Source organism: Caloenas nicobarica, chromosome Z (genome assembly GCF_036013445.1).
Source record: "Caloenas nicobarica isolate bCalNic1 chromosome Z, bCalNic1.hap1, whole genome shotgun sequence".
Classification (NCBI taxonomy): Eukaryota; Metazoa; Chordata; class Aves; order Columbiformes; family Columbidae; genus Caloenas; species Caloenas nicobarica.
In genome coordinates this window covers 65,919,159-65,945,294 of record NC_088284.1, presented here as the reverse complement: position 1 = coordinate 65,945,294, position 26,136 = coordinate 65,919,159, and the positions used below count along the sequence as shown (strand labels likewise).

The window sequence follows — 26,136 nt, the reverse complement described above, 5'->3', positions numbered from 1 at the left end:
TCTAAATAGACTACACAAATACCTATAAAATACATCTTCCCTTTTTTGTTGTAAACACAGATAAACTCCTGTATCGTGAACCTACCCACAGATCGCTGTACTTTCAGCTGATCCAATTCTTCTTCAAGATTCAGTCTACAAAACAGGAAATAAAAAATTAAGAACCACAGAACAATCACACAGATGCTACTAAAATCATTAAACTAAACTAAAACTGTATCAATATATGACTGTGGAAAAAGTTCTCAACACCCAGGAATTAGTTCTAATTTGATGACACTTAGCATACTTCAAACATAAAGAGTCATTTGTATAACAGCTGATTAAAATTTATAAATATGAGCTTACAAAATTCAGATATAATGTTGTTTGCAACATACACTAAGAAGGTTCAGCCAGTCCTTTTTAGGTAAGGAAATGCCTGAGATGGAATGCAGACCAGTAGGAAGTGGAATCCTGTAAGAGGGGAATAATTATTCACTCTCGGGGAAACCACCAGCCAACCTGAGCAGATATATCTTACCATTCCTCTTTTTCCAGCAACTGTTCAAGCAACTTATTAACAAGATCCCCTTTTTCAGCCCTGATCTACCACTATATTACTACTATGGTTTATTTTGTAATATGAACCAGTTGATTTATTGTTTTTCATTTTATTAAAATTAAATGCAAATAAAGTTGCCAGGATACCAATGCTAAAGTTTCAAAGTCAAACTGGGAAATGCTAGAATGAAAGACATTATTTTAAATGGTTCACTTAAACTTGTGGTTTTGACACAATATTTTAATTATGTAGTTATGACACTATTTTAACAATAAGATCCCTATCTATTTTAGCCCAGGATCCTACAGCACACAGAACAGAGGGCAGTCATTTAATATGCGATTTTGCTTAAAACATAACCTCATATCCTATACAAATACACATTATTCTAGCTCTTTTCTGAAGGCTGGGCTGCTAATTTCCGCATAGCCTTTTCTGCTGTACTCAACAGCAGTGCCTAACTGCTTCACAAGAAATTTATGCTTTACAAAATCTCTCTGAAATAAGGTACAAAAAAATCAGATGAAAATATCTGCTAACTTAAGGAAGTGGTTTAAAAAATGTTCTTTCAGTATACACAGTATTTTAAAGCACATTATATGTTTATTGCACCTCTGACTTAGCTGTTACTCTAAACATTGCAATTCATATGCCACAGACTCATATGTAGTACAAAGAAAATGAGAAACATGAAAAATTAAAGCAGCTTGCTTTGCATGACACATAAGACTCCCGCTATTTTCAGGATCACTCAGCTACATTCACAGGTTGACTTTATTTGGTCTTTTTCCATTCTCCATGCCTCATGCATCATCAATTTCTGTAAGAGAGACTACAGTGGCCTTTACCTCCACACTGTCCTAATTCCTCATAGCATGTTCATTTTTTGCACTGAATGGCAAACTTTTTGCCAAAAAAATATTCACTGTTTACCTAATTAAGGAGTGTATTCAACGTTACATGAATATAAGGGAGTGAATTAAGTATATTTTAGAAATGTTCCAGCTTGAATCTCTGTCTTCTGAATGTGTTATTTTGCAACTTTAAAAACATTATTTCTATGAGCACATGTTTACAATGTTTACATGCATATATACATACTTACTACCTCCCTACTCACTATGTGACAAGCATACAATGATAATTATAGATGACTTTTTAAAAGAGTTAAATTCTTCATAAAGATTTTTTTAGAGTGATGAAAGACATGCAGAACTAAATAAATGATATTAAATAACGGGTAGGTTTATAGTCTGAATATCTGAAGCACTTCCAAATAAATTCATTTGACTCTGAAACAGCCCCCAACTGAAGTTATGTTATATCCAAGCTGGAAATATTTCAGGCCAGCCTAGACAAGAAACTACAATGTGCAATACAAGATCCAACCCATACAAGTCAATGACTGGCTTGCATGAAAGCGAGAAATGCCCGACTGGGTCAGACCAGCACTGGGTCCACCCATCACCAGCATTCTGTCTCCAGCAGAGAGGCAAAAGCAGATACTACTCAGGAGAGAGCACAAGCCTAACAGTTTCTGCAGTCTGATTCCAATTTTCCATCCTGAAAGTGGTACATAAGCACTACCCTTTGTTACCTCTGCTTTAACTTGTTCCCTGTTGCTAAAAGGATCTTTCTTCCAATCCTGCAGGAATGGAATTTTTTTTATAACCTTTCATGTGGAGCCTTGTCAAAGGCAATTGGAAAATACAGATCAGATTTTATCTACGTGGTTACTGTCACCCTTCTCCAATCCAGCAGGTTAATGAAGCAGGATTTCCCTTTACAGGAGCCATGCTGACACTTCCCAATGAAACTGTGTTCATCTGTGCTCAGTGCCCCCTCTCTCTCTCAATCTGGTGGTTTTTTGTTTGGTTGGTTTTGTGTGGGGGTTTTGTTTGTTTGTTTGTTTTGTTTCTTTGTTGGTGGTGGCTGCTTTGTTTTTTCTCTTTTTCCTGAAGACAGACTTCCATGTTCCCAAGTGTGGCAGCAGCCAGGCTCACTGGTCTGCACCTCCCTCTGGAGCCCGTTTTGTAGATGGGAGTCACAGTGGCAACCTGCCAGTCAACCGGCACAGTGGCTGTTTACAATGAGGTTGTAGTTCAATTATGTAATTCAGTTTCTTCACACTCCTTAGGATGTGAAGATATTAACATTAAGATATTAAAAAATAACTTATCTACTTGACCTCAAAAGCACTGTACAGTTACTCCAAAAAGATCTAACAACTTTGATCTACCTCTCATGAAGAATGCATGAGTTGTTGGCATCTTCATAGCATCTTCAGCAGGGAAGATTGATGCAAAGACTTAGAGCTGTTCTTTTATGGTGTTGTAAACCCAGTGCATCATTTTACACTGTTATCATTAAACAAACCTACAGATTTCCTAACTGGCTTATTTTTTAACTTATTTAAGTAAAATTTTACTATCACAGCTAAAGCACCTTTGAAAACAGCTCTTCAAGAGTTGTTAGCCTTTCCAACTTTACACTTGCATTTATCCTGCCATTGTTTATCAGCCTACCTCTTCTCACCAATGCAAGCTTAAGTTTTAAATGCTGACCTTTTCTCTGCAAGGGCCACAAAAACTTCCTCACTGAGTCTCCATAGAGAGGTTTTTAAGACTATTTTGGGGTGGGGGTTGGGTTTTTTTGTTTGTTTGTTTTAATTTCTTTTTTTTTTTTTTTAATTGTAGCATATTTTTCAGCAGAGTTTCAGCTACAGTACCTTTCTTAACAGCCTCAAACTGTTCACCGGCTTTCTGCACTACTTGTTCTAGTGTTTGGGGAGGGTTGAAGGTTATTTTACTAGTTGCTTCATTTTTATGTGGTTCCCTTTCTGCAAAGTCAATATCCTTAAGCAAATTGCTTTGGTCCATTCTCTTTCGCTATTATTTAAATATAATTTAAAAAAAAATTAAAAAGAGGCAAATATCTTCATTAAAGATGGGGCCTCACCTCTTTTTCTAGGAAAGTTACAGAGCAAATCATCCTGGAAATCACATCCAGCCACCTAATATACAAGAAGGTGACTGGAAACAGCTAGCATGGATTTACCCAAGAAAAAAATTGCTTTAGCAACCTGACTGCCTCTGTAAAGAGGTGGCAGACTGCAAGAATTCAGGCAATGGTGTATACCTTGCATTTGGCAAGGCATTTGAGATGGTTTCCCACTTACTTATCACCAAACAGTTGAGACCTGAATTGAAAAGCAGATAAGGTGGCTGGGAAATTGGCTGGACTGTTAGGCTCAAAGGGTAATCATCTGTGGTGTGGAGTCCAATTGGCAACTTGCAATTAAAAGCATCCCTCAGGGATCCATACCAAAGCCAGTACTGTTTAATGTCTTTATTAACAACCTCAAAGATGGGTTAAAGTGCCTCTCGGCAAGTTCACAGATGATATAAAACTAAGGGGAGCAACTAATACATTCACTAGGCACCTGGACTGCTGTTCAGAGAGACCTAATACATGGAAAAAATGGGCTGATGGGAACTTTATTAAGTTCACCAAAAGCAAAGTCCTGCCAGAATAAGACCTCACAACAGGACATTCTGAAAGGCCAACCCAACTGGTTCCAGAGCAGCTTTGCAGAAAAAGTAGTGTCCTTCTGAGCAACAAGTTGAGCATTAGGTAGTGACATGCATTTGTGGCAAAGGCTAACAACATACTAGCTGCATAGGAAAGAGTACAGTCACTGGTTTACAAAAATGATTCTATTCAGCACTTCTGAGACTGACTGTGTGGCTGTGTCTAGTTTTGGGCTCCTCCAAGAAAGACATCAATTAAGTCTAGTAGAAGGATACCGTGATGGTCAGGGATTGGGCACATGATTTATGATCCCAAAGGAGCACAGTGGATGGTATGAGAGCCAATGGACACAAGTTAGAACAGAACAAATTCTAACTAGACATAAAATGACATAGCTCACTAAGGCTGGTCAGACCATGGATCAGTTACCCAGAAAGGTTCTGAAATCTCTATCCTTGGTCTCAATCTCCTCCACCCTTTGTCAAAACTTGACAAGATCCTAAGAAACCTTCCCAAATTGCCACTGCTTTGAGCAGCAGGTTGGACAAGACAGCTTCCAGAGGTTCCTTCCAAGTTGCACAATTCTGTGACTCTCATTGCATTGAGTTAACTATTACAAAGAGACTTTCTCTCTAATGCTTTCTGAACTAATTTCTGTATACCACTCAAAATAAAATCCAGAACAGTATTTTTCCTTTTGGTTTCTATGACTGATTGTTCTAGAAGAGTTACTTAATTCCATACAAAATTTCTATCTCTGCATCTTGTCTTGGCAAGATAATGATGCAGGCTCCATGTGGATGGTTGAAACCTCCCATGATTACAGCCTGGCCTTCACAACTCGTCAAATCTTGCCTTGCATTTCTGCATCACTGTCAGCATCCTCATGAAAAGGTCAGCAGTACAATCTCACTGCTACTTATTCATTACTAAAATATAGGACTTCTATACAAAAGCATTACACAGGCTTCCCTTTTTCTGTGATAGCTGTCCGATGTTACACTTAAATAATCCTTTTCACACAGTGCCACACTCTCACAAGGTATTCCTACTCTGTCATTCCTGCAAAGCTAGCACTCAGGCAACACCATACTCCACAGACCACTCTTCTTCTTCCAGGTCATTGAGATGTCTCGTGTGTCAGGACTGCCATCTAATACCAAGCAGTCTAGGTCCACATCTTATCTTTTGGGTTTCAACACAGAAGCCTTTCTAAATTATTTCCTTGTCCTGTTGCTTAATACAGCAGTCAACTACTGCTGACAATATTTTAAAACAGCTTTCTTTATCCCACTACCAATACCTGCTTCCTCATATCCTTAAAAATAGTCCCTTTACTGCAGGAGCATTCTTGGTGCAAGAGGACACTGTCACATCAGCAAGACAGCAGGTCTCATCCATGGTTTCATCTAAGAGATTGGATTTGTGCTTGCAAACAGCATGTTCTCATTTCCCAAGATATATGCTCTTTGCAGCAGCACATATAGAACAGGTCTTATATGTAGACAAACCTACATGTCACACTAAAACAAACTAAATAAAGTGCATTCCACTGGGAAGACTGCTATCTGCATTCTGATCTTATTTTTTTTCAATCTGGGAAGCTTGCACAGGTATAGCCAAAATTTTTAAACAAATTACTTTCATCCCATCCTAATTATAGTTAGTTGGTTTCTTTCATTTTTTTCTAGTCTCTGAAGCTTGACAATCTTCAGTTCACAAACTTTTTAAGTTTTGAAAGCACACATCGAGACACTCAAGGCCAACACGGTTATCACTGAGCAAATTTCTAAGTATTTAACTCATTTGGGAACAGATTCTCTACTGATTTCTATTCAATCTTTTCTTTCTGAAAAACAAACATTATACAACAAAACCTTCAAGCTTTATTTTCTACTTTTTTAATGGCAAATATAGTGCTAACAGAAAAATAAAAATACCTAATATGTACAGTCTTGATACATACTACATTAGTTACACAAAATCAGAATATGAAAAAGGAATGTACAAGTAATTGTGCCTTTTTATAATGACTGTGTGCAGTCAAGTGTTTTTTTATTATCACTCATAAGTCTTTCCACATTTCAAGGCAAAAAAACCCAAAAAACAACCAGAGCAAAATTGGAATGAACCACATACAGAAGCAACTAGTTCTTTACTCTTTTCTGTTTGTTCCCAACAAATGTGCTCTGACAGATTTGAATATTTTCGATGTATATATTTGCCAAGCTAATCTATCTAGAATTTGTAAAAAAAAGAAAATAAAGCACCTGTATATGAGTTATAACAAAACATACACATTTAGTTCAGTTCTCTAAATTTCACTACAAAAGTACTATAGTCTGCATGTTTTGTTACAAAAGTGCAGCTCAGCAAAAAGGAGGAAAGGGTATGATGTGGTCTTCTTGAAGAGTACAGTTCTTTGCAGAGACTGTATGATTACTGCTTTCCCCAAGAACAAGGGAACATGATCAGTTGGAAGAATCATCAAAGAAGGGTCAAGTAAGAAATTTCTAAGGAGCAAGAAGGGCCTCCAAGGAATTCAAGGTAACTGAAGAAGTCACAGAATGTGCTTAAGTATAATGCGACACTGAAAGAAATGACATAGTGGCAAAAAGCAGGGGCGAGGGGAGATATTTGCTTTCCAGCCTTTCACCTACACCATTTTCTCCCTCAGTGTCCCATCACACAGATGTGCCAACATAATAGGTAAGAACAAATTTATCTTCTTGATACTCTCTTTCCTCTCAAAAAAGTATTTCAACTAGGTCTGAAGATAAACATCTGTGTGTGTTTTTTCCCCAAAAAGGAAGATTGCCTTTAACACACTACATCTGTCCCACCAGTCTTTTAAATGATGCATGTTCAACTCTTGTATGAAGCAGATTAGGTACTTGAAGAGATCTGTGATCCAGTCACACAGCTTCTAGTGATACGAGATGCTTCCTTCACTGAGGGTGAAAGAAGGAGTGTGTCTGCAATCCTTCAACTCAAAGGATCAAAAATCAGCTGTGTGTGGTAATGCAGAATACTAACCTGCTGGAACTAGAGAGTCAGAACAGAAGCATCAAAGTTCAGATACTTCCAACACTATTTCAGCAGATTAAGATAATATTTGCTGTAATTATCTTAAACATATGCTCACTAGACTTTTACTGCATCATTTTTTGCATCATTCAGTTTCAATTAACACATAAAACAATGAAAAGAAGAAATGCACCAGATTTTGATCCTAGCTGAAAGGGGATTTCTCTGCATTAAAAAACTTGTGTTTGATTTAGCAAGTGCTGAGCAAAGGGCATTGTGTTTATGTCATCTGAAAAGGTCTGACACACAAACTGAAGCTGAGAGATGGAATCTTTGAAGATTTCTCTACAATGGAAAGGTAGTTTCTATGTAAAATGTTTCTAGCTGATTGTAGTCTTGAGGCATGGATACTAAAAAGAAATCTCTGAACATTAGCAGGTCTCCATCTTCTGACAGTACAAACAGTGGGAGAGGAGAGGGAGGGGGAAAAACAACACAGACAACAGAAGTGATTAAGATTCTAAACTGAACACATACAGCAATATGGAACTTGAAAGAAAATCTATAGTAATCATAACAGGAAAACAAACAACATTTTTTTTGGAAAAAAGGGCTTGCTCTATAGACTCAGAGAAGATAGACCTTTGAACCATAATTCAAGAACAAACAATGGGATTTGAATACAATGGAAATATGCAGGTCAAGAGGAAAGAGAAACAAACCTGAGTGTGAGTATAAATTGGTAACGTCCGGCTCATGATAAATTCACATCTTTGGACCTTTTCTCTTGACAAAGTCAAAGGCTACTACCACATTTTAGAGTCTCTGTCACATTCATGCTGTGTATTTATTCTATTATTTAATTCAACTTTTAAAAAAGGAAGATCCTAGGATATAAATGAAACAATAGTGTGATACCAGACATGACCTTTGTGCAAATGTTTATCAAATGCTGTGAAGTATGCTGACAAGTTACACAATATTTTATATTGATATGTGGAGTAGGTGAAACCACGCAGGGTGTTGAAACTCCAGGATCCTGTAAAAAAGCCCTTAACCATTAATAAACTGACGAAAAAACTAAAAATAGAAATACAACCTAACTAAATTTCAATGTGTTCTAAAAGAAAAAAAAAAAAGCTGCTCAGAATTTTCTCTGAAAATTTGCATAAAACATCTTCCAGCTGTATACATGAATAACCTTAAGCAAAGGACATTCATTACTAGGAATGTCTATCAGCAATCCAGATGAAAAGAAAATAACTAAGCATTCGGCTAAATGTTTCATTAAACTCATACCTACAATAGTAATGCTAACACAGTGAGCAACTTCTAAAAGCTTGCAATGTTGAAATTGCAATTATCACTTGGCCTCTATCAAGATGCATTCTGTACACCAATGTGCGCAGCATGGGGAATAAGCAGGAGGAGTTAGAAACCTGCGTTCGGTCAGGAGATTATGATCTGGTGGCATTAACAGAGACCTGGTGGGACAGCTCACATGACTGGAATGTGGTCATGGATGGCTGTGTCCTTTTCAGGAAAGACAGGCCAGCCAAGCGAGGTGGTGGAGTTGCTCTTTACGTGAGAGAGCAACTACAATGTATAGAGTACTGTCCAGGTGAGGTTGAGGAACGAGTTGAGAGTCTGTGGGTGAGAATTAAGGGGCAGGCTGGCAGGGGTGACACTGTTGTGGGAGTCTATTACAGGCCACCAGATCAGGGTGAGGAAGTTGATGAGGCCTTCTACGGGCAGCTGAGCGTGGCCTCACAGTCACAGGCTCTGGTTGTTATGGGGGATTTTAACTACCCTGATGTTTGCTGGAAGGACTACTCAGCCAGCCAGCCTCAGTCTAGGAGGTTCCTCCAGTGCATTGATGATAACTTTCTGATGCAAATGGTGGAGGAGCCGACTAGGAGAGGTGCGCTGCTGGATCTCGTCCTCGCTAACAAGGAGGGTCTGGCTGAACCAGTAAAGGTGGGGGGGCTGCCTTGGTTGCAGTGACCATGAGATGGTGGAGTTCAGAATCTCCTGTGGTGGGAGCAGAATACTGAGCAGAATTGCAACCCTGGACTTCAGCAGGGCCGACTTTGGCCTGTTCAAACAATTGCTGGGGGAAATCCCGTGGGCAAGGCTGCTTGAAGGTAAAGGGGCCCAAGATAGCTGGTTAACATTCAGGGACTGCTTCTACCAAGCTCAAGATCAGAGCATCCCAACACGTAGGAAGTCAAGGAAGGGAGCCAGGAGACCTGCGTGGTTAAACAGGGAACTGCTGGGCAAACTCAAGTGGAAGAGGAGGGTTTACAAATCATGGAAGGAGGGGCTGGCCACTTGGGAAGAATATAAGGCTGTTGTCAGAGGATGTAGGGAGGCAACTAGGAAAGCTAAGGCCTCCTTAGAGTTAAACCTGGCGAGAGGGGTCAAGGACAACAGGAAGAGGTTCTTCAAATACATGGCAGATAAAACTAACACCAGAGGCAATGTAGGCCCACTGATGAACGGGGTGGGTGCCCTGGTGACAGAAGATACAGAGAAGGCAGAATTACTGAATGCCTTCTTTGTCTCTGTCTACTCTGCCAAAGGCTGTCTGAGGAGCCCCGTACCCCTGAGGCCCCAGAGGAGGGCAAGATAATGGAAGAGTTTGCCTTGGTTGATGAAGACTGGGTTAGGGAGCAATTAAGCAATCTGGACATCCATAAATCCATGGGTCCAGATGGGATGCACCCGTGGGTGCTGAGGGAGCTGGCTGAAGTCGTTGCTGGACCGCTCTCCATCATCTTTGCCAAGTCTTGGGAAACAGGAGAGGTGCCCGAGGACTGGAGGAAAGCAAATGTCACTCCGGTCTTCAAAAAGGGCCAGAAGGAGGACCCGGGCAACTATAGACCGGTCAGCCTCACCTCCATCCCTGGGAAAGTGATGGAACACCTTATCCTTGGCGCCACTTCAAGGCATATCAAGGATAAGAGGGTCATCAGGGGCAGTCAACATGGCTTCACCAAGGGGAAGTCATGTTTGACCAACCTCATAGCCTTTTATGAAGACATAACAAGGCGGCTTGACGATGGCAGAGCAGTGGATGTGGTCTGCCTTGACTTCAGTAAAGCATCTGACACAGTCTCCCACAGCATCCTCACGGCTAAACTGAGGAAGTGTGGACTGGATGATCGGGTAGTGAGGTGGACTGCAAACTGCCTGAAGGAGAGAAGCCAGAGAGTCGTGGTCAATGGGGTGGAGTCTGGTTGGAGTATCTAGTGGAGTGCCTCAAGGGTCAGTTCTGGGACCAAAACTATTCAATATATTCATCAGCTATTTGGATGAGGGAATTGAGTGCACTGTCAGCAAGTTTGCTGATGACACCAAACTGGGAGGAGTGGCTGACACGCCAGAAGGCTGTGCTGCCATCCAGAGAGACCTGGACAGGCTGGAGAGTTGGGCAGGGAAAAATTTAATGAAATATAACAAGGGAAAATGTAGAGTCTTGCATCTGGGCAGGAACAACCCTAGGTTCCAGTACAGGTTGGGGAATGACCTATTAGAGAGCAGTGTTGGGGAAAGGGACCTGAGGGTCCTGGTGGACAGCAGGATGACCATGAGCCAGCACTGTGCCCTTGTGGCCAAGAAGGCCAGTGGCATCCTGGGGTGTATTAGAAGCAGGGTGGTTAGTAGGTCGAGAGAGGTTCTCCGACCCCTCTACTCTGCCCTGGTGAGACCTCATCTGGAATATTGTGTCTGGTTCTGGGCCCCTCAGTTCAAGAAGGACAGGGAACTGCTGGAGAGAGTCCAGCGCAGGGCCACAAAGATGATTAAGGGAGTGGAGCATCACCCTTATGAGGAAAGGCTGAGGGAGCTGGGTCTCTTTAGCTTGGAGAAGAGGAGACTGAGGGGTGACCTCATCAATGTTTATAAATATATAAAGGGTGGGTGTCACGAGGATGGAGCCAGGCTCTTCTCGGTGACAACCAACAGTAAGACAAGGGGCAATGGGTTCAAGCTGAAACACAAGAGGTTCCACTTAAATTTGAGAAGAAACTTCTTCTCAGTGAGGGTGACGGAACACTGGAACAGGCTGCCCAGGGAGGTTGTGGATTCTCCTTCTCTGGAGACATTCAAAACCCGCCTGGACACATTCCTGTGTAACCTCACCTAGGTGTTCCTGCTCTGGCAGGGGGATTGGACTAGATGATCTTTTGAGGTCCCTTCCAATCCCTAACATTCTGTAATTCTGTGATTTACATAGAGTCATTTCAAGAAGTTTTTTTTTTTTTTTTTTGGTTTGTGTGGGGTTTTTTGTTTTGGTGGTGGTGGTGGATTTTTTAAGTTGAAAGGGTATAAAACATTTTCAAAAGATGCGAAACAACTCTTTTCGGATAGCACTAGGAAAGCCTTTTCAGTACTGGATAGTTTTTAGTCAAGGTTTCCAGCCTCCTAAAGAAGACTGTATAACTGAAAAATGTACCCTGAAAATTTACAGAACACCCTAACAAATTTGCTGATAATGAAGGTTACATAACTATGAGTAACTTACATGATTACTATTTCTAATTTTAAGAACAAATACACTAATCCTGTATCTACTAGATGAACTGAAAATCTCATGTAAAATAATATTCAGCTCCCACACAGACTTTTCTGCTCAGGACCATTTCTTAGATTGTGAGGAAAAAAAGACTGATTTTGTGATGTGCTTCGAAGAGTAATAAAACTAGTGGACTGAAAAAAATCCAGAATTTATTACTCCTCCTGAAAAAATGCCTTGATCTTATTTATACTCAAATGTTGTATTTTCTAGCAGCTTTGCTAAGTTCAAATGATAGCCCATCAGACAGGAGAAAGTGACTTAAAGCCATACAAAGTCTAGAAACTGGTATACTGATTTTCACCTTTATGCAGACCTGAAATTGCCTCATGGCCTTGAGGCTTCAGCATAGAAAGGTTATGCTGCTTGTAATTATACCTAGTAGAATTTGACTCTATTTTTTCAGTAATTCTTTCTCAACAACATGCATTTTCTTATCTGGTTACAAAACAAGCTGAAAACCCAAAAAGTCCCTCTGACAATATAATCTACTCCAAAATACTTTCAAGTAAAGCTTACTCTGTTGACAAAAAACAGTACAGCCCAGCAACAGTCTCAGATGCTCTAGATTACATGGCCAGAGAACAACTTCCAATTCTTTCCTAGCCAAGGAGAATCCATCGAGTCCTTGAATTAACAAGAATCAGCACCCTAAATTAGCAGGTATCTACTGGCACTTCCTAGAAGACTGTCAGTATCTTCTAATATGGCAGGTCAGAAGTAGAATCCTGTCTGTTTTTACATGCCGAAAACAACCCCTAAGTCCTTTGTATACTATCAATAACTACATGAAAGCTGTTCTTCTTCCTTGTAGCATATATCTACAAAAGGAACAGGAAAGCTCACAGCATCCTGTTTTATGTATCAATGCTTCATTTCTATCCTCCAACTATGATTGCCACAGTCTCACTTGGCAATATTAAAACAAATAAGAAATCAAGAAAGATCAAATCTATCCTGCTAATAGTTTATGCTGGTACTGCATACATTTTTAAAGGTACTGACCCTGACCCACAATAGTATCAGCTTTTTCAGTATCATACAATATTCTGAATTCTACTTTTGATTACCCTTCCACTATTTAGTTATTTTTGTAGTATTCACTCATTTGGAATATAAGAGGCAGCATAAAAACTGTGCTACAGAATCAGTTTCGCCAAAGGAATTACTTCTGATTTCTTTTTAGATTATAGCTAGGCATCAGCAAGAAATTCCCTGTAACAGTTGCTTACTTATCAAGTTACTAGAATAGGTGAAATGCTCATACCATCTGCATATAAGACGGGCTTCTGCAAAATATACCTTCTTGCAAGAACAAAATTTCCTAGTACTCATCATTTTTAATTGTCAGCAGTTCTAAAGATACCATTAGGAGCCTTCACACAATTCCATATCTAAGGTACGTATACATACACATGCGCACTTGGGTCTCAATGCATTAAAGAAAAGGTAATTTAGAAAGATAGCCTGAACTATAGCATAAACTTTCTCTCCACACTTATCAGTTTAAAGGGCCCCTTCCCTCAAGAGTTGCCAACCCTAGGTTAACCATTGCCAGATGACTCTAGTTAGTCCTCTCGCAAACCACTGCCTCCAGAGTAACATGCATCCCATCAGTCAGCCATTGCTCATCAGCAGCTTCCAGCACTCGCAGGCAGGGCCAAGCAGGAGACTCCTACACTCCTCTGCATACAGATAAAAGGAATTAAGAGAGCGGGCTCATGGCAGTCTAAAATAAACATCCAAACAAACAATAAGACTTCTTTTTTTTTTCATTTGTCCCAGGGAATTTTATCTGGAAAATAAAACCAAGCAGCGAATCTCTAATAGAGCTGAATACATAAGAAGGAATAACCCACTGAGGAGACCAGCTCCTTCCCAAGGATTACAGGTTGTAAGACTGCGGCAGGATGACTCTTTGGAGAAATAAGCAGAACCAACCACAATCTCCTAATACATACTGTTGCTGGTGTGGACAGATACCAGGGGGCTAGTCCAGGAGCTGCTGCAGTCGGAGAAGCCTTCCTGAGTCCAAGAGGTTAACTATTGCCTTTTCAAATGTTTTCCTCCAGAGTCACAGAATATTGTTAAAGACTGGAAAGCCAAATTAAGAAGAAAATCAGACAGAAAAAAAAAAACCTGCTAAGCAAGCTTTTCATGCTCTTTATCAGTGTCCTTAAAATGAGAAGTAGTGTTGCTTATTACAGTAACCAACATAAGTTTTAAAGCCACTGGGTCAAAGTAGTGCCAGGAAATATTTTTCTTATCCAAAACTTAACCCAAACAGCCTAATAATCCTTGTAAGGAAAATGGGACAGCAGAAGCAGCTCTGTTTTCTTCCTCTCAGAAAAGAAAGGAGCTTGAGAAGAAGGACAGCAGATCAACAAAGAAAGGGTTTCTAGCTAGGCAAAACTGAATTGTACTTTCTGTTCGTGTGTCTTCAAAAGGGCAAAAATTCTACTTTGTAAAACCAGAGTAGAATATACAAGCATATTACACGTACACTTGTAAAAAGCCCATACAGAAAATCTAGGAAGCGGCTGTCATAAATTAGGATGAGGAGTCTGATACATCATAGTGCAAGCACTGATTTTAATTTTCTACTACTCAGATTGTTTAGAGTCATAAGAATCAAACTAGGCAGAAACTTTATCCAACTTTTACATGCGAAATACTGTTCTGACAGAAATTCTTCAATTTGTTCCTGCAGTGTTATGATTCAAACATGTTTGCCTGCAGTAAGGGCAAAATATGCTCTTTTCATGGGTCTGTATATTTATGTGTCAACTGACAGCCTTGGGTGGTGAGGATAAACCTGGGAGCAGGTGTTTGATCTAGACTGTGCGAGAAAGCAAAACCATTACATACGTCTGGGGATAATGCTGCCAAGAGTAAAGCAAAAAGTACTAGCATTACTTACATTTTGTGAACATTCAAGCTATCTGCAATGATTTACTGGAACCCCTTTACAGGAAGAAAATTGTAAACTTACAGTTTACACAAAGAAACTTTTAGCCTTAATTAACCAAGGAAATGGAATATTTGACTATACAGAGGCATTGAGCTATTTATCTTACTCTGTCCATTTGCTTCCTAGAAATATGTCCTTATCACTTTTGTTTCCCAATTCAGTCTCTTATAGGATGGATGAAAATTGCAGGAAGCAATATGTGTTGGTGCTAAGTAAAGTCTCTCTGATTTACAACCCACATTTAGGAGCGAAAAAGGATAAAAGCAACTCCCCCCACACCGATCCAATGTCTGTTCACATAACAAAAAGTGAACAGTGTCATAGTTGTCAAGAAAGAGTTTTGAGATATATTTCAAATTAATAGTCACTCACAACCCAAAGATGCACTAGTGAGCAGTGACGAAAACAGTTTCAACATGCAGCAAAACATTGAGCTTTCAAAAAGATGGTAGAAACCTGTGCTGGTTTGACTGAAAGTGAGTTAATTTTCTTCATGGAGTTAGAAATCTTTCCCTTTTTGTAGCCAGCATGGTCCTTGTTTGCATTTAGTTTAAAAACAAGAAGATAACACACAGGGACAGAGTTAATGCTTTTAATTGTTGTTGTCTGGGAGCCAAGGACCATTTTGCAGAGGCCTCTGGGCCTTTCTGCCTTTTTCTCTCTGGGATCGGCTGTTCGGGACCAGGTGCTGCTTCCTGGTACTGGCCGCTCAGCACAGACAGAGTTCGTGAGGAATTGCATTATCTTTTATTTTATATTCTATTTAAATTTTATAGATATTATTTTTAGCAATAGCATATTATTTTTATTGTGTTTTATTAAACTGTGTTTATCTCAGTCCATAAGTTTCTCCCTTCCCTTTCGATTTTCGCCCCTATTCATGGGTGGGAAGGGGGAAGTGAGCAAGTACCTATCATGGTTATATTGCTAGCTCAAGTTAAACCACCACAAAACCCACACCTAAAATTTTATCTACCATTTAGTAATCTTTTATTTGTTTTACTGCAGCACAAAGTCCAGCTGATTGACCAAAAGTTGTTTAAAAAAACCCAACACATTACATTGTGTGAATTTTGCTGATTATTTTAATTTGAATTTTCTCATTGCTTTCTAACAAGACCATCAGAATAGCCTCATAAATAGTGTTTACCTGTAGTCAGCTCAGAAATTATTCAACCTGAAGGGCCACGACTGGGGTACCAGTGTAATCAACGTAATTCACAGAAGCACATAGGGTGAGGACTCCATTGCATGAATATTAAGAGAATTTTTTTGTTCCATCACTGCTTTTACAGTTCTGACTTGGGTCCTTTAAAAACTTATTTTAAAAATTGCACGCTGTAGTAAAACCAATGCTTCTGTTTTCTCATATTTAAAATTATTTGTAGTGCACTGTTTCACGTTCTCTCACTTAGCCCGACTGTCATTTCCACTGAGCAACGTCCAGTCTAGTCAGTGAACATGCACCTTTGTCAGAACCTCCCAACACCAGCTGCAGGATCTAGGCTCCAACCGCTTTCAGCAGAATGAAAGGTCGTATTTCAGACTTCGCAAGCTTTTTATCCATCCAAAACTTAAACAAATGCATCATTATTTTAACTATATTTGGCTTTGCAGTATAGAATTACTAATTTCAGTGAAAAGTAAAGAAGAGCCTTGAGCTATTAGATTTAAGTAGTTTGCAGTAAGAAGCCTGCTATGTCCCAGAACTCCCAAAACTGAAAAACAGAAAGATTACAAAAGTAGTACATATGCCAGAAGGCCTATACTCTGTAGGTGACACTTTTAAACACTGATGTAGCATGAATGCACTTCATTCCAAATGAATTTGGTATACGACATAGCTATCAAGTGTAACAAAGAAAAAAAAAATAGTGTGGTATTTGGACATTGCAGTAGCAATGTCATGCATTATCCATCAACATTCTCCAAAAAATAACTCTGACATGAAGTATTCTGAACTTTATGAAAACAGAAAACTTCATATATTTTAAAAAAGAAGTGCTTAACGTAAGTCCTAAACTGTGTATTTGTTTGTGTGTTAGTGTCTAGCTTGGAAGGTGCATAGTGTTTAATAGCTCACATGAACATCAAAGCAATCCCTCCCTGTGACAAGAGGAAAACTTTATAAAAAGACCTGACAAAGTAGTGGCTGACACAAAGTCTTTCCACCAACTTGAACAGGATTTGAAATTAGGGACCACCAGAACCAATGACTTGCCAAGCAACTTCAGTTTTTTCTGACTTAAAACCAGATTTCATAACTTACAAACTGATTGTTTACAGTGTGCTAATATTGGTAATGACTGCATTACTGGGCCATGCATCAATGGAGTTTCCTTGGTTTTACCCCATACTTTATTTATTATTCATCTATTTTCGGAGCAATACATGTGCAAATTAAAGACATTTTACATCATTGTTCTACCCCTGGAAAGAAGGGAGGGAGAGAGGAAAGGAAGGTGGGAGGGAAGGAGAATCTTCCTTACATGTAAAACAAACAAGCAAAACCAAATAATCATGTGTTCCTAACATTCACTCTCTGGCCTAGTCATAGACAGAAATTACACATACTTGAAGTTAAAACAGATTTAAACCAAAATAAAATCCCTACACAGACACTATTCTATAGGCAATGCTGTGTTGGATTTGGCTTATAGGTGTTCTAAATCAACGTAAGCTAAAAATCGGTATGTCTATCAAATTAAGTGCATCCACAAAGACTATGGGCTAACCTGATTTACTTACGCTGCTTGTAAAATCACACATGAAGTGCTTCCCACAGGGTCACAGACTCCTTCAGGCATCCACCTGCTCTGACATGGGGTCCTCCACAGGCTACAGGTGGGTCTCTGCTCCACCATGGACCTCCCTGGGCTGCAGGGGGCCAGCCGGCCTCACCATGGGCTGCAGGGGAATTTCCAACACCTGAGGGTCCTCCTGCACTCCTCCTTCGCTGACCTTGGTGTCTGCAGAGTTGTTTCTCTCACAGATTCTCACTCCTCTCCCGAGCTGCTGTTGCACAGCAGTTTTTTTTCCCCCCTTCTTAAATATGTTATCCCAGAGGCGCTACCACCATCACTGAATGGCTCGGCCCTGGCCAGCAGTGGGTCCACCTTGGAGGCTGCTGCCACTGGCTCTGTCGGACACGGGGTGAAGCTTCTGGCAGCTTCTCATAGAAGCCATCTCTGTAGCTCCCCCACTACCAAAACTTTGCCACACAAACCCAATACAACATACAATATAAAGAAGCCCTATTCACAGATCTAAAAAGTATACTAAATTTAGTATTGCCTTTCTTAAGAAAATGAGCTCAGATCTTGAAATGCTGACTTGCTTCAACAAATTCAAGACAGTCATTATTAGAGACAGACATCGAAGGCAGATATAAAAAACCACAGGCGTTAAGTACACTTTTCTTACTTCCAGCTAACAGTAAGCTACATTGCCCACAAGAAGCAAAAAGCACCTAAAGCCACAAAAGGAGTTCACCTTAATGATCACAGTGGCACACTGGCTTCTTATGAAGTACTCTACAGAATTTTAAGAACTCATTTTGACTTAAAAATTCTGTATTTCGAAGAGTTCAACCATTTGCTGATGCCACTTCACCACAATCTAGTCAAGGCCACTAATCTGCAATGTACCAGGCATAAGAGTGTTCCCCATAAACGTGACTGCACAGGAGCTCTAGGAAAACAGTCCAACTGTACCAGCCTTCAGGGTGTGCACAATACATAAGCAATCCCTCTTTCATGGCTTTGTGTGAGAAGGAGAGGCTTATGTTATTGCTCCTGAGTTGCTGTTGCCTGTGGTGCATGTGTTGATTAGTGGTGGAGGGAGAATTACAACTGCAATTACATGTATAGCAAGAAAGTGTTCTTTTCTACATAAAAATCAAAATAAACATAAGAAGCACATGTGATAATTTGTTGTGATCATTTCAAAACAGCAAACAAAGATGTGACAATGAAGTGACAAGAATAGGTACACAATTGTAACTGGTGGATGCAAGAATACCCTATGCAACCAACTACTGACAATATTGTATGTAATACGCTAAAGCAGCTTATGGGAAACACAACTACGCACTACAAAACAATTTGCTGCTGTTGTAGTTCAGTGATAACAGCCTTCATGGTACTTCCACAAAATCAGTCTAGATTGGGACCCACTGGAAAAACATATTTTCTGTTTTAATTTTAATTTAATGCTGACAAAAAGTCTGAAGAAAAGTTTCTATGACTTCTTGGTTCTCAAATTAAGAAAAAAAATCAACTTGACTTACAGAAAGTGTTAAATACCAGCAAAGGGCTAATTATACCATACTAACTTCCTTTTGTCTAGTATAAAAGGACATTTTCTTACTTTGCCTGGCTGAGTATAATAGCCTATGAATTATGAGATCAAAGCAGCAAACTGTATATTTTCTAAAGTAAGAGTTTCCTTCACCAAGTTTTACACTTACTACAGCTAAAAGAGCTGCGTGAAGGGATCAGCACTAAACCCAAAGGACAGGCTGTGCACAGCAAGAAAGAGAGCAACTCCCTTGAGCTTTTTGCAGGTCACTACCAAGGACCATGTTAGCAGATCCACACCAGACCCTTAACAGGCAGCTCTGCTGCTACCAGTAATTAGCTTGGACAGCTCTGGCTCCAGGAGTAGCAGCAAGGCTACACCATAATGAGCTCAGCTGGGATTAGCAGGACAGGGCAGGGAACCAAGAGAGCTGAGGCATTCTGCATTGCGTATGTATCACAGAGATCAAACAAGGATGGCTGGCTAGGTTATCCCCTCACCACCTCATTCCAAAAATGAAGCACGGCAGTGTGTAAAATACAGGCTAATGAAGAGCGACACCTCCAACAGATGAGAGCCACATTAATTAACACAATCCCTAGATCATGGAATACAGTTTCTGTTAGTGCTAGCAAACTTGTAACTTGTCACTGATTTAAAAGGAAAAAAAAAAAAGGAGGAAAAAAAAAAAAGAGCTGATGTTTTTCTTTACTGCTTTTGGTAGAAGATGGTTTTATCTTGGAATTTTGCAAGGAATTCCTCTTATGTGGCCTGCAAAGAACTACCTTCAGAAAAAAGAAAAAAAAAGAATATTTATTTACGTAAGCACCATTTAAGAAACAAACTCACTTTTCAATCAGCAGCTTTTTGTGTTCGCTTTTGAAAAAAGCCAGTTTATTCCACACAGCATCAGAATTCTCTGGACAAAGCTGACGCGGGTCTGCATGCTGGTATCTGCTTTTACTACTTTCAATCCTGTTTATGAGAAAAAAGAGTTGTTTGTTTTCAAGTATGTACATATTTTAGGACCACAAGAATAAAAGCATCCTTGCTTTCAGAAAATACAGATTTTAAACTGCAGCATCTACTGAATATAAATCTTGTATGATGTATACATTCTGTGAGGCTTGAAACCTTAAATATGTTATTATGGAAAAGTTCAATTACGAACTTCAGACAGAAATAGTGCTAGTATGGCACCATGGCTCTCAACTTACATGCAGCAGAGCAGTGTCACTCGCATTCATTCTGTCACCATTCCTTATGATACTGGTATGAGAAACCAGAAGGTGAAATCATCTCTTGCAAAGAAGCAGGAGAGCCATCAGCTCCCCTAATGCCCCTGCAAACCAATCTGGAAGATGCACTGATGCCCACTCTAAATTAAACTGTTGGTCTACTATCTAATGAAAGAATAAGCTACCTATGGGTAAGATGATGCATCAGAAAAAAGCATACTGAATTTAGACACACAGAAAAAGAAAATAAAAATATTTCACAGTTTTTCTGGCATTAAAATGTTTTTATGCATTTTAATAAAGGAAAAGATAAAAATTGTATTAAAATAGTTTATAAAATGAATTTAAAAGTCTCTGCAATTTAAATTCCTACTGGATATAGAAATTAACTCTCAGAGAATGTGGTAGCCTCATAAGGCCCCCATCGTCTTTGCAGTCACGTACGTCAGTGAAAGTTGTATGTACATTGACAGGTAGATTTGGTCCCATCAGCTGCCACCTCGATAACATATTCTAATCCGTGAAGAATTAGAAAGAATGGTGCCCTTTGTCACTTACAGAGGATCAGAAGGGCCACATAAGTAACTGATACCGAGTTCTTAGTGCACAATTTACATTATACCAGCGATAGAAAGCTTTTGGAGATGCCAAAATAACGATATATGGTATAACTGTTTACATTTTTATTTCTGCCTTGGCCACTTTCCTTTGTTTAAGAATATTAAAAGGGAAAACCAAAACCCTGTTAGTATGATGGCCTCATACAATTCTCTTGTGATGACAAAAAATTATGACAAAAATCAAAACTCTGTAATTTTCAGGTCATCTTAATTATAGATGAAAAAATCAGATGAACAAAAAAATATTTAGTATTATACTTTCCCCAATACCTACTTTTCCCAAATATATTCCCATCAGGACACAAGCTGGTCTCATTTCAGAAACAGAAGTTGTTTTCGACTCTCTTTTGCTCTTCTTCCTTTTTTTTTTTTTTTTAACTATCAGAACCAGAACATTCAGTGCTTCACTTTATGCAGGTGAAACTTTTGTACGTTTTCAGCATTGGCCTCTTTGTGGTCCATGAATGCCTACTTAGCTTAGATACAGAATTAAAACATTTCATCACATAAATTAACTATCATCCAATAGGTTTCAGTTGTTTGCCCCTTGCACTGAATTTAAAACAGTGAGCTGGAAGACAAAATCATCCATGATTTTCCTAAATAAGCAAAACCTTTCATCCTAATTTAAACAAAACTATTTCTTATTTATACTTGGATAATTAAAAAAGTCTTCCTGTCCTACCAATGCATGTAGTAGATTTGTACCTTACCATTGTTTTCATCCACACTTTTTTTTCTTTTTAAAAAGACAAACTCTAGTTACAGATATGCCATAGTTATGTTAATCTACTCAGGTAGGCCAAAGCATCACTTATATATGAGGGACAATTTATCATTCACAGTAGGACCCTTTATGTCACCCTGGACTCCAAACAGCAAGCAGTTTTGCAGCAATTTCCATGACTCTCCTTGCACTCATAGAGAGTTACAAAGTTTCTGTCAAGATTAGTCAGTATTGCTCTAATTACAAAAAAGAACTGTTTTAAGTAAAACACATATGTATTTACTAAACTGTAGGTGCATATTGAAGTCCTAAAGCCACCAGGACACAAGGACCTGCTCAAATTACTTGCTTGCAACAGGACCTGAAAAACTGTACCTCAGCAATGTCTGATAACTGAACTGATATGAAATGTCTTCACATCTCCAAATGTGCATGTTTACCAAAAATTCTAACTCTTCACTAAGGGCTTAAAAAAAAAAAAATTTCTGCATGTATTTTTCACTGTTCTGTATAGAATTTAAAGGAGAATTAGACAGAGAACATTCACCATTTAAATTTTGATGTGGTAGAGTCTTTCTTCTTTCTATTTATCAAGATATATTACTGCAATATTTTCGTAGAATGTTCAGAAATTATTCACTTTATAATCATTTAACAGATGAAAACACCCTGCCTTTCATGCACACACACTTTATTTCCCCTGTTAAGAAGAACATTTTAGAATCAGCTTCAGTTAATGTTTGAGTCACTAAATGTTCGAGAGGCTGTTATTTCTATATTGTTTAATGAATAAAATTATTTTTAAAACTATTTGAAACATAAGGAGCAATTGTTCTATTATTGAAAAATAAAAACATACGAGGTCAACAAATTAATTGACTGGGGAATTAGACACGCATAAATAAGCAGCCCTGGCAGACCTTTGTCCAGTACTCCGGCTCAAAATGAGATCTTAAATAAAATAAGTCAAGGTGTCTGCTCAATGCATTTTATTCTTGATTTCAACTGTAATTTTTCTCATTCAGGGGTACGCCATGTGTTCTCCTTTAACAAAGGATAAAGTCTTGACCACCACATAGTGGCTTCTTCCTTCAGATCAAATTCTCTTTTGAATACCTGTATAATACTTCTGTTCAGATTTCTTGTATAAGGGAAATGTTTTTAACGAGCTACGTAACTTACCTGCTATCGCCATCTTCCCACTGCTTTAATTGCTCTTTTAGTGCTCTGTAGTTGGTCTGTAACATCTGCAGCCTCTCTTTGCATTTTTCATGGGCTGCTCTTAGCTCCTCAGTTTCTCGAGTCTGTATAGCACCAGAAAAACAAAATCAGAGTTGGGCATAATGTAAGAGACTTTCACACAGATCACATGAAACTAAAGCTCTGTTCAAGTAACTATTAAGAGCCTCAGAACTCTAAGTAGAAATATCAGGAATCACAATCCCTGAGGTCAAATTTTTCTTAATGCTACTTTGGCAAATTTTGGTAATTTGAGAAAAATTACTTGAATTTTTTTCATGTTGCTGAGAAGTTTTAAAAAATTTACTACCAAAATGTCAGTTTTCATCTTGTGAATGCATTGGCCTAATACACCTACACAGGCTGAGAAAGGATTGTTGGCACCGTCTTTTCCTCCAAACTCCTTTTTCCTTTTTAAAATTTTTTTCTTCGCCATGGAAAACTAATCTATGTATTTTCAAGGGAAACACTGGCCACTCTGAGGTCCATATTAAAAAAACTAAGTTTAAATGGTTTCAGGATTTCCTCAGATATTAATTTATTTCTGTAAATATATAAAAACCTACAACACCCAGACTTTGTCCTCTGGTTATGTAACAAGCAGGAAATAAAAACAAAATTTGCAATAGCTTTTATATAATCAACACCACATGAAAAAATGTAGTCTCTTTTTACAGAATGAAATGTAAGATATACCTTGATTTATATTACAGGATAATGTCATGCAAGTTCAGAAAAAGGGTTTCCTAAGTGACTACTGTGCTCTGAAAAAAAATTAACATTGAGTAGAACATTCCACAGTATAAAGCAAGCCAAATTCTTGCACACAGTAGTAAAGAATTCACCAGACACTATCCTGTAGTAAAATTTGCCCTCAATGCTTCATTGCCAGCTCAACGGGAGCTCTGCTTGTAGAGCAACTACAGAACATGTTCCTTGATCTCTAAGTAAATCACAATACCTTATTTGCATGCATTCCTGCTTATACGCAAGAAGAACTTTTCAGCCTTAGTCAATCAATAAGATACACCAACAGTCAGAGCTGTAAGTAATAAAAATTAAATCCCACTAAAAAAAACATGGCAAGAGTTTCTACAGTAGTACCTAGACTACAGTTGGCTTCTAAGATGCAGCCCAGCTTTCATGACACATAAACAAAGCTGAAAGATACCAGCTAAAATTTCAGGTGCTAACATATATAAAATTCCAGAACTTTTCTAGAAGTGACTTAGCCAACACACAAAGCAGATTTAAGGAATAGAAGCAGGTACCAAAGTGACCTTACCATTAATTACATTTCCAAGGTGGTGGGGTTTTTTTCTGAAACAACCGCTAAACCAAATACATTTATAAATTTAGAATTGCTTAAAAAGTACTTTTGACTGGGTTTAAGTAGCTCATAAATACTACAACGATATTAAAAACAATCACAAAAATAATAAGATAAATTCATGACAAAGGACACAGAGACTATTACCAAGCTTTGCTTGACACTAGAACAGGAAATTTTTATAAGAGTCCAATTACAGATGCTGTGTTTTCAAGAGAAGTTCATGAAATAATTATTCTGAGATTGTTTGATGTTGCTAGTGAACAATGATCAAGTCTGGCAAGCTCTGGAAAATAATCTCTTCAGCATAAATCCTCAGAATTTTGTGTCAATGTCCTTCCAGAGATGCAACCAAGTGTAGAATTTGGCCTTTCCTATTTATGAATCTACATGTTTTGTTATTGGTTACCTGTTCCATTACCCATTCTGTTACAGTTATTCCCTTCCCTTCCCTTATCAGTTGCTCTGCTCTCGCAGAAATAGAAATTTAGCAATTAACTGTCCCAATCACTCTCTTTTATTAAATTATTAAATGTCCTGGCTTTGTTAAAAGCAAGACTAGTTCTCTTTTAGTGATTTTTTTTCCTTTCAGCTAAGTTCTTCTAAGTGCCTTCTAAGTAACTGCACTTTCCTGAAGTTAGCTGCACATTTTGTTTCGGACACTTTATTAAATTTATTAAATTATTATATCAGAACTTTACATTCATACTGTAATTTCCATAATCTCAGTTCCACCTCTCACTGATTATGTTATTATTTTTAATAATTATACTGTCTTGTATACCTTTTTCTACATATTGACAGAATGGGAATGAACAACCACCTATAGCAGTGATGTATCTCCAGGTTATTCTCCAGCTCTCCATTGTTATTCTATAGTACTTCTCATGCAATAGCGAGAGACAAAGTCCAATTTGCACAAGGAATAATTCAACTGCTCACAAAAAATCCATTTTGCTATTTGCAGGCTGCTTACACAAGTCAAAATATTCTACTCACGCCCTCAAATTTTTGTTGAAATTAACCTGTAACCTCTTCTTTTACAGTAAATATTGAACTACAATGGAACTAAAAAAAATACACTGATTCAATTTGTTGACTACTCTTCTTAGGCTGACAAGAAGTGAAGAACCTGACCAATACAAAAAAAGTTTTTCCACAAATAGTTACGTGGAAATGCCACAATATTAACATATTTTCAGCATCTGAACAGCATACATGGAACAGGATTATATAGGAAATCTAAACTAAATATAACAGTGTGCACTCGCTCACATAAACAAGTATTAAGGTGACCCCAAAGACTGATCTATATATTCTAGTTCCAATTCTCTCCAAACTTTTAGAACTTTAAACAAAAAGGATGAGCAAATTTGAAGCAGAGATCCCCTACTGCTTTTGAAAACTTTCCAGTTAAAAGACAGGAAGATCTCCTCTAGGCTACACCAGGGATCATGGTTCTAGAAACATAATATAGGAGAAAATAACATATTCTTAGTTCACAGCAAATATCTAACCCAGCAACCAAGCTCCTGCCCACTTCTTAAAGACCAACAGTAGATTGATGTACTTATGCTTTGGACGATTTGAAATACCAGCTTGATAATTTGTTATCCAAAAATCAGCAAAACGCCCTTATTTACTTAGATATTCTGTTTTCTAAACAAGAGTACACCCTGGCATGCTCTGTTACTTTTTAGTATGTCCTGGACTGCAGAAATGAAGCCAATTCCGTACCAAAACTACAGAAATGAAGCCAATTCCGTACCAAAACTACAGATATTCTGAATTAACATGATGACCCTATTTTTATTAGCAATAAAGACTGTAAGAGCTAACTTTCCTTGGCCAAAAATGAGTCAGCTGAGGAGAACAGCCCTTTTCTCTGCCTTCGTAATACTGACTGGGGCATCAAATATTCCTGTTCCTGAAAATCCCTTTAAAAAGCTGTTCTTTTTTTTTTTTTTTTTTAAATTGTTGCCAATTTTGAAAAAGGACTGATTGATAAAGTCACAATTTCACCTTCAGGATATG

General features: G+C 38.5%; 1 protein-coding gene across 1 annotated transcript in view; it reads right to left on the bottom strand.

The window, feature by feature from the left end:
- The window catches only part of CNTLN (centlein), a 197,981-nt gene that overhangs the window by 72,750 nt on the left and 99,095 nt on the right, over positions 1 to 26,136 (bottom strand). The window contains exons 11-13 of the mRNA XM_065656536.1: positions 22,716 to 22,837; positions 19,798 to 19,923; positions 86 to 135 (exon numbers count right to left, since the gene is read on the bottom strand). Coding sequence (XP_065512608.1) covers positions 86 to 135; positions 19,798 to 19,923; positions 22,716 to 22,837 — 298 coding nt within the window. The remainder of the gene's footprint in view (positions 1 to 85; positions 136 to 19,797; positions 19,924 to 22,715; positions 22,838 to 26,136) is intronic.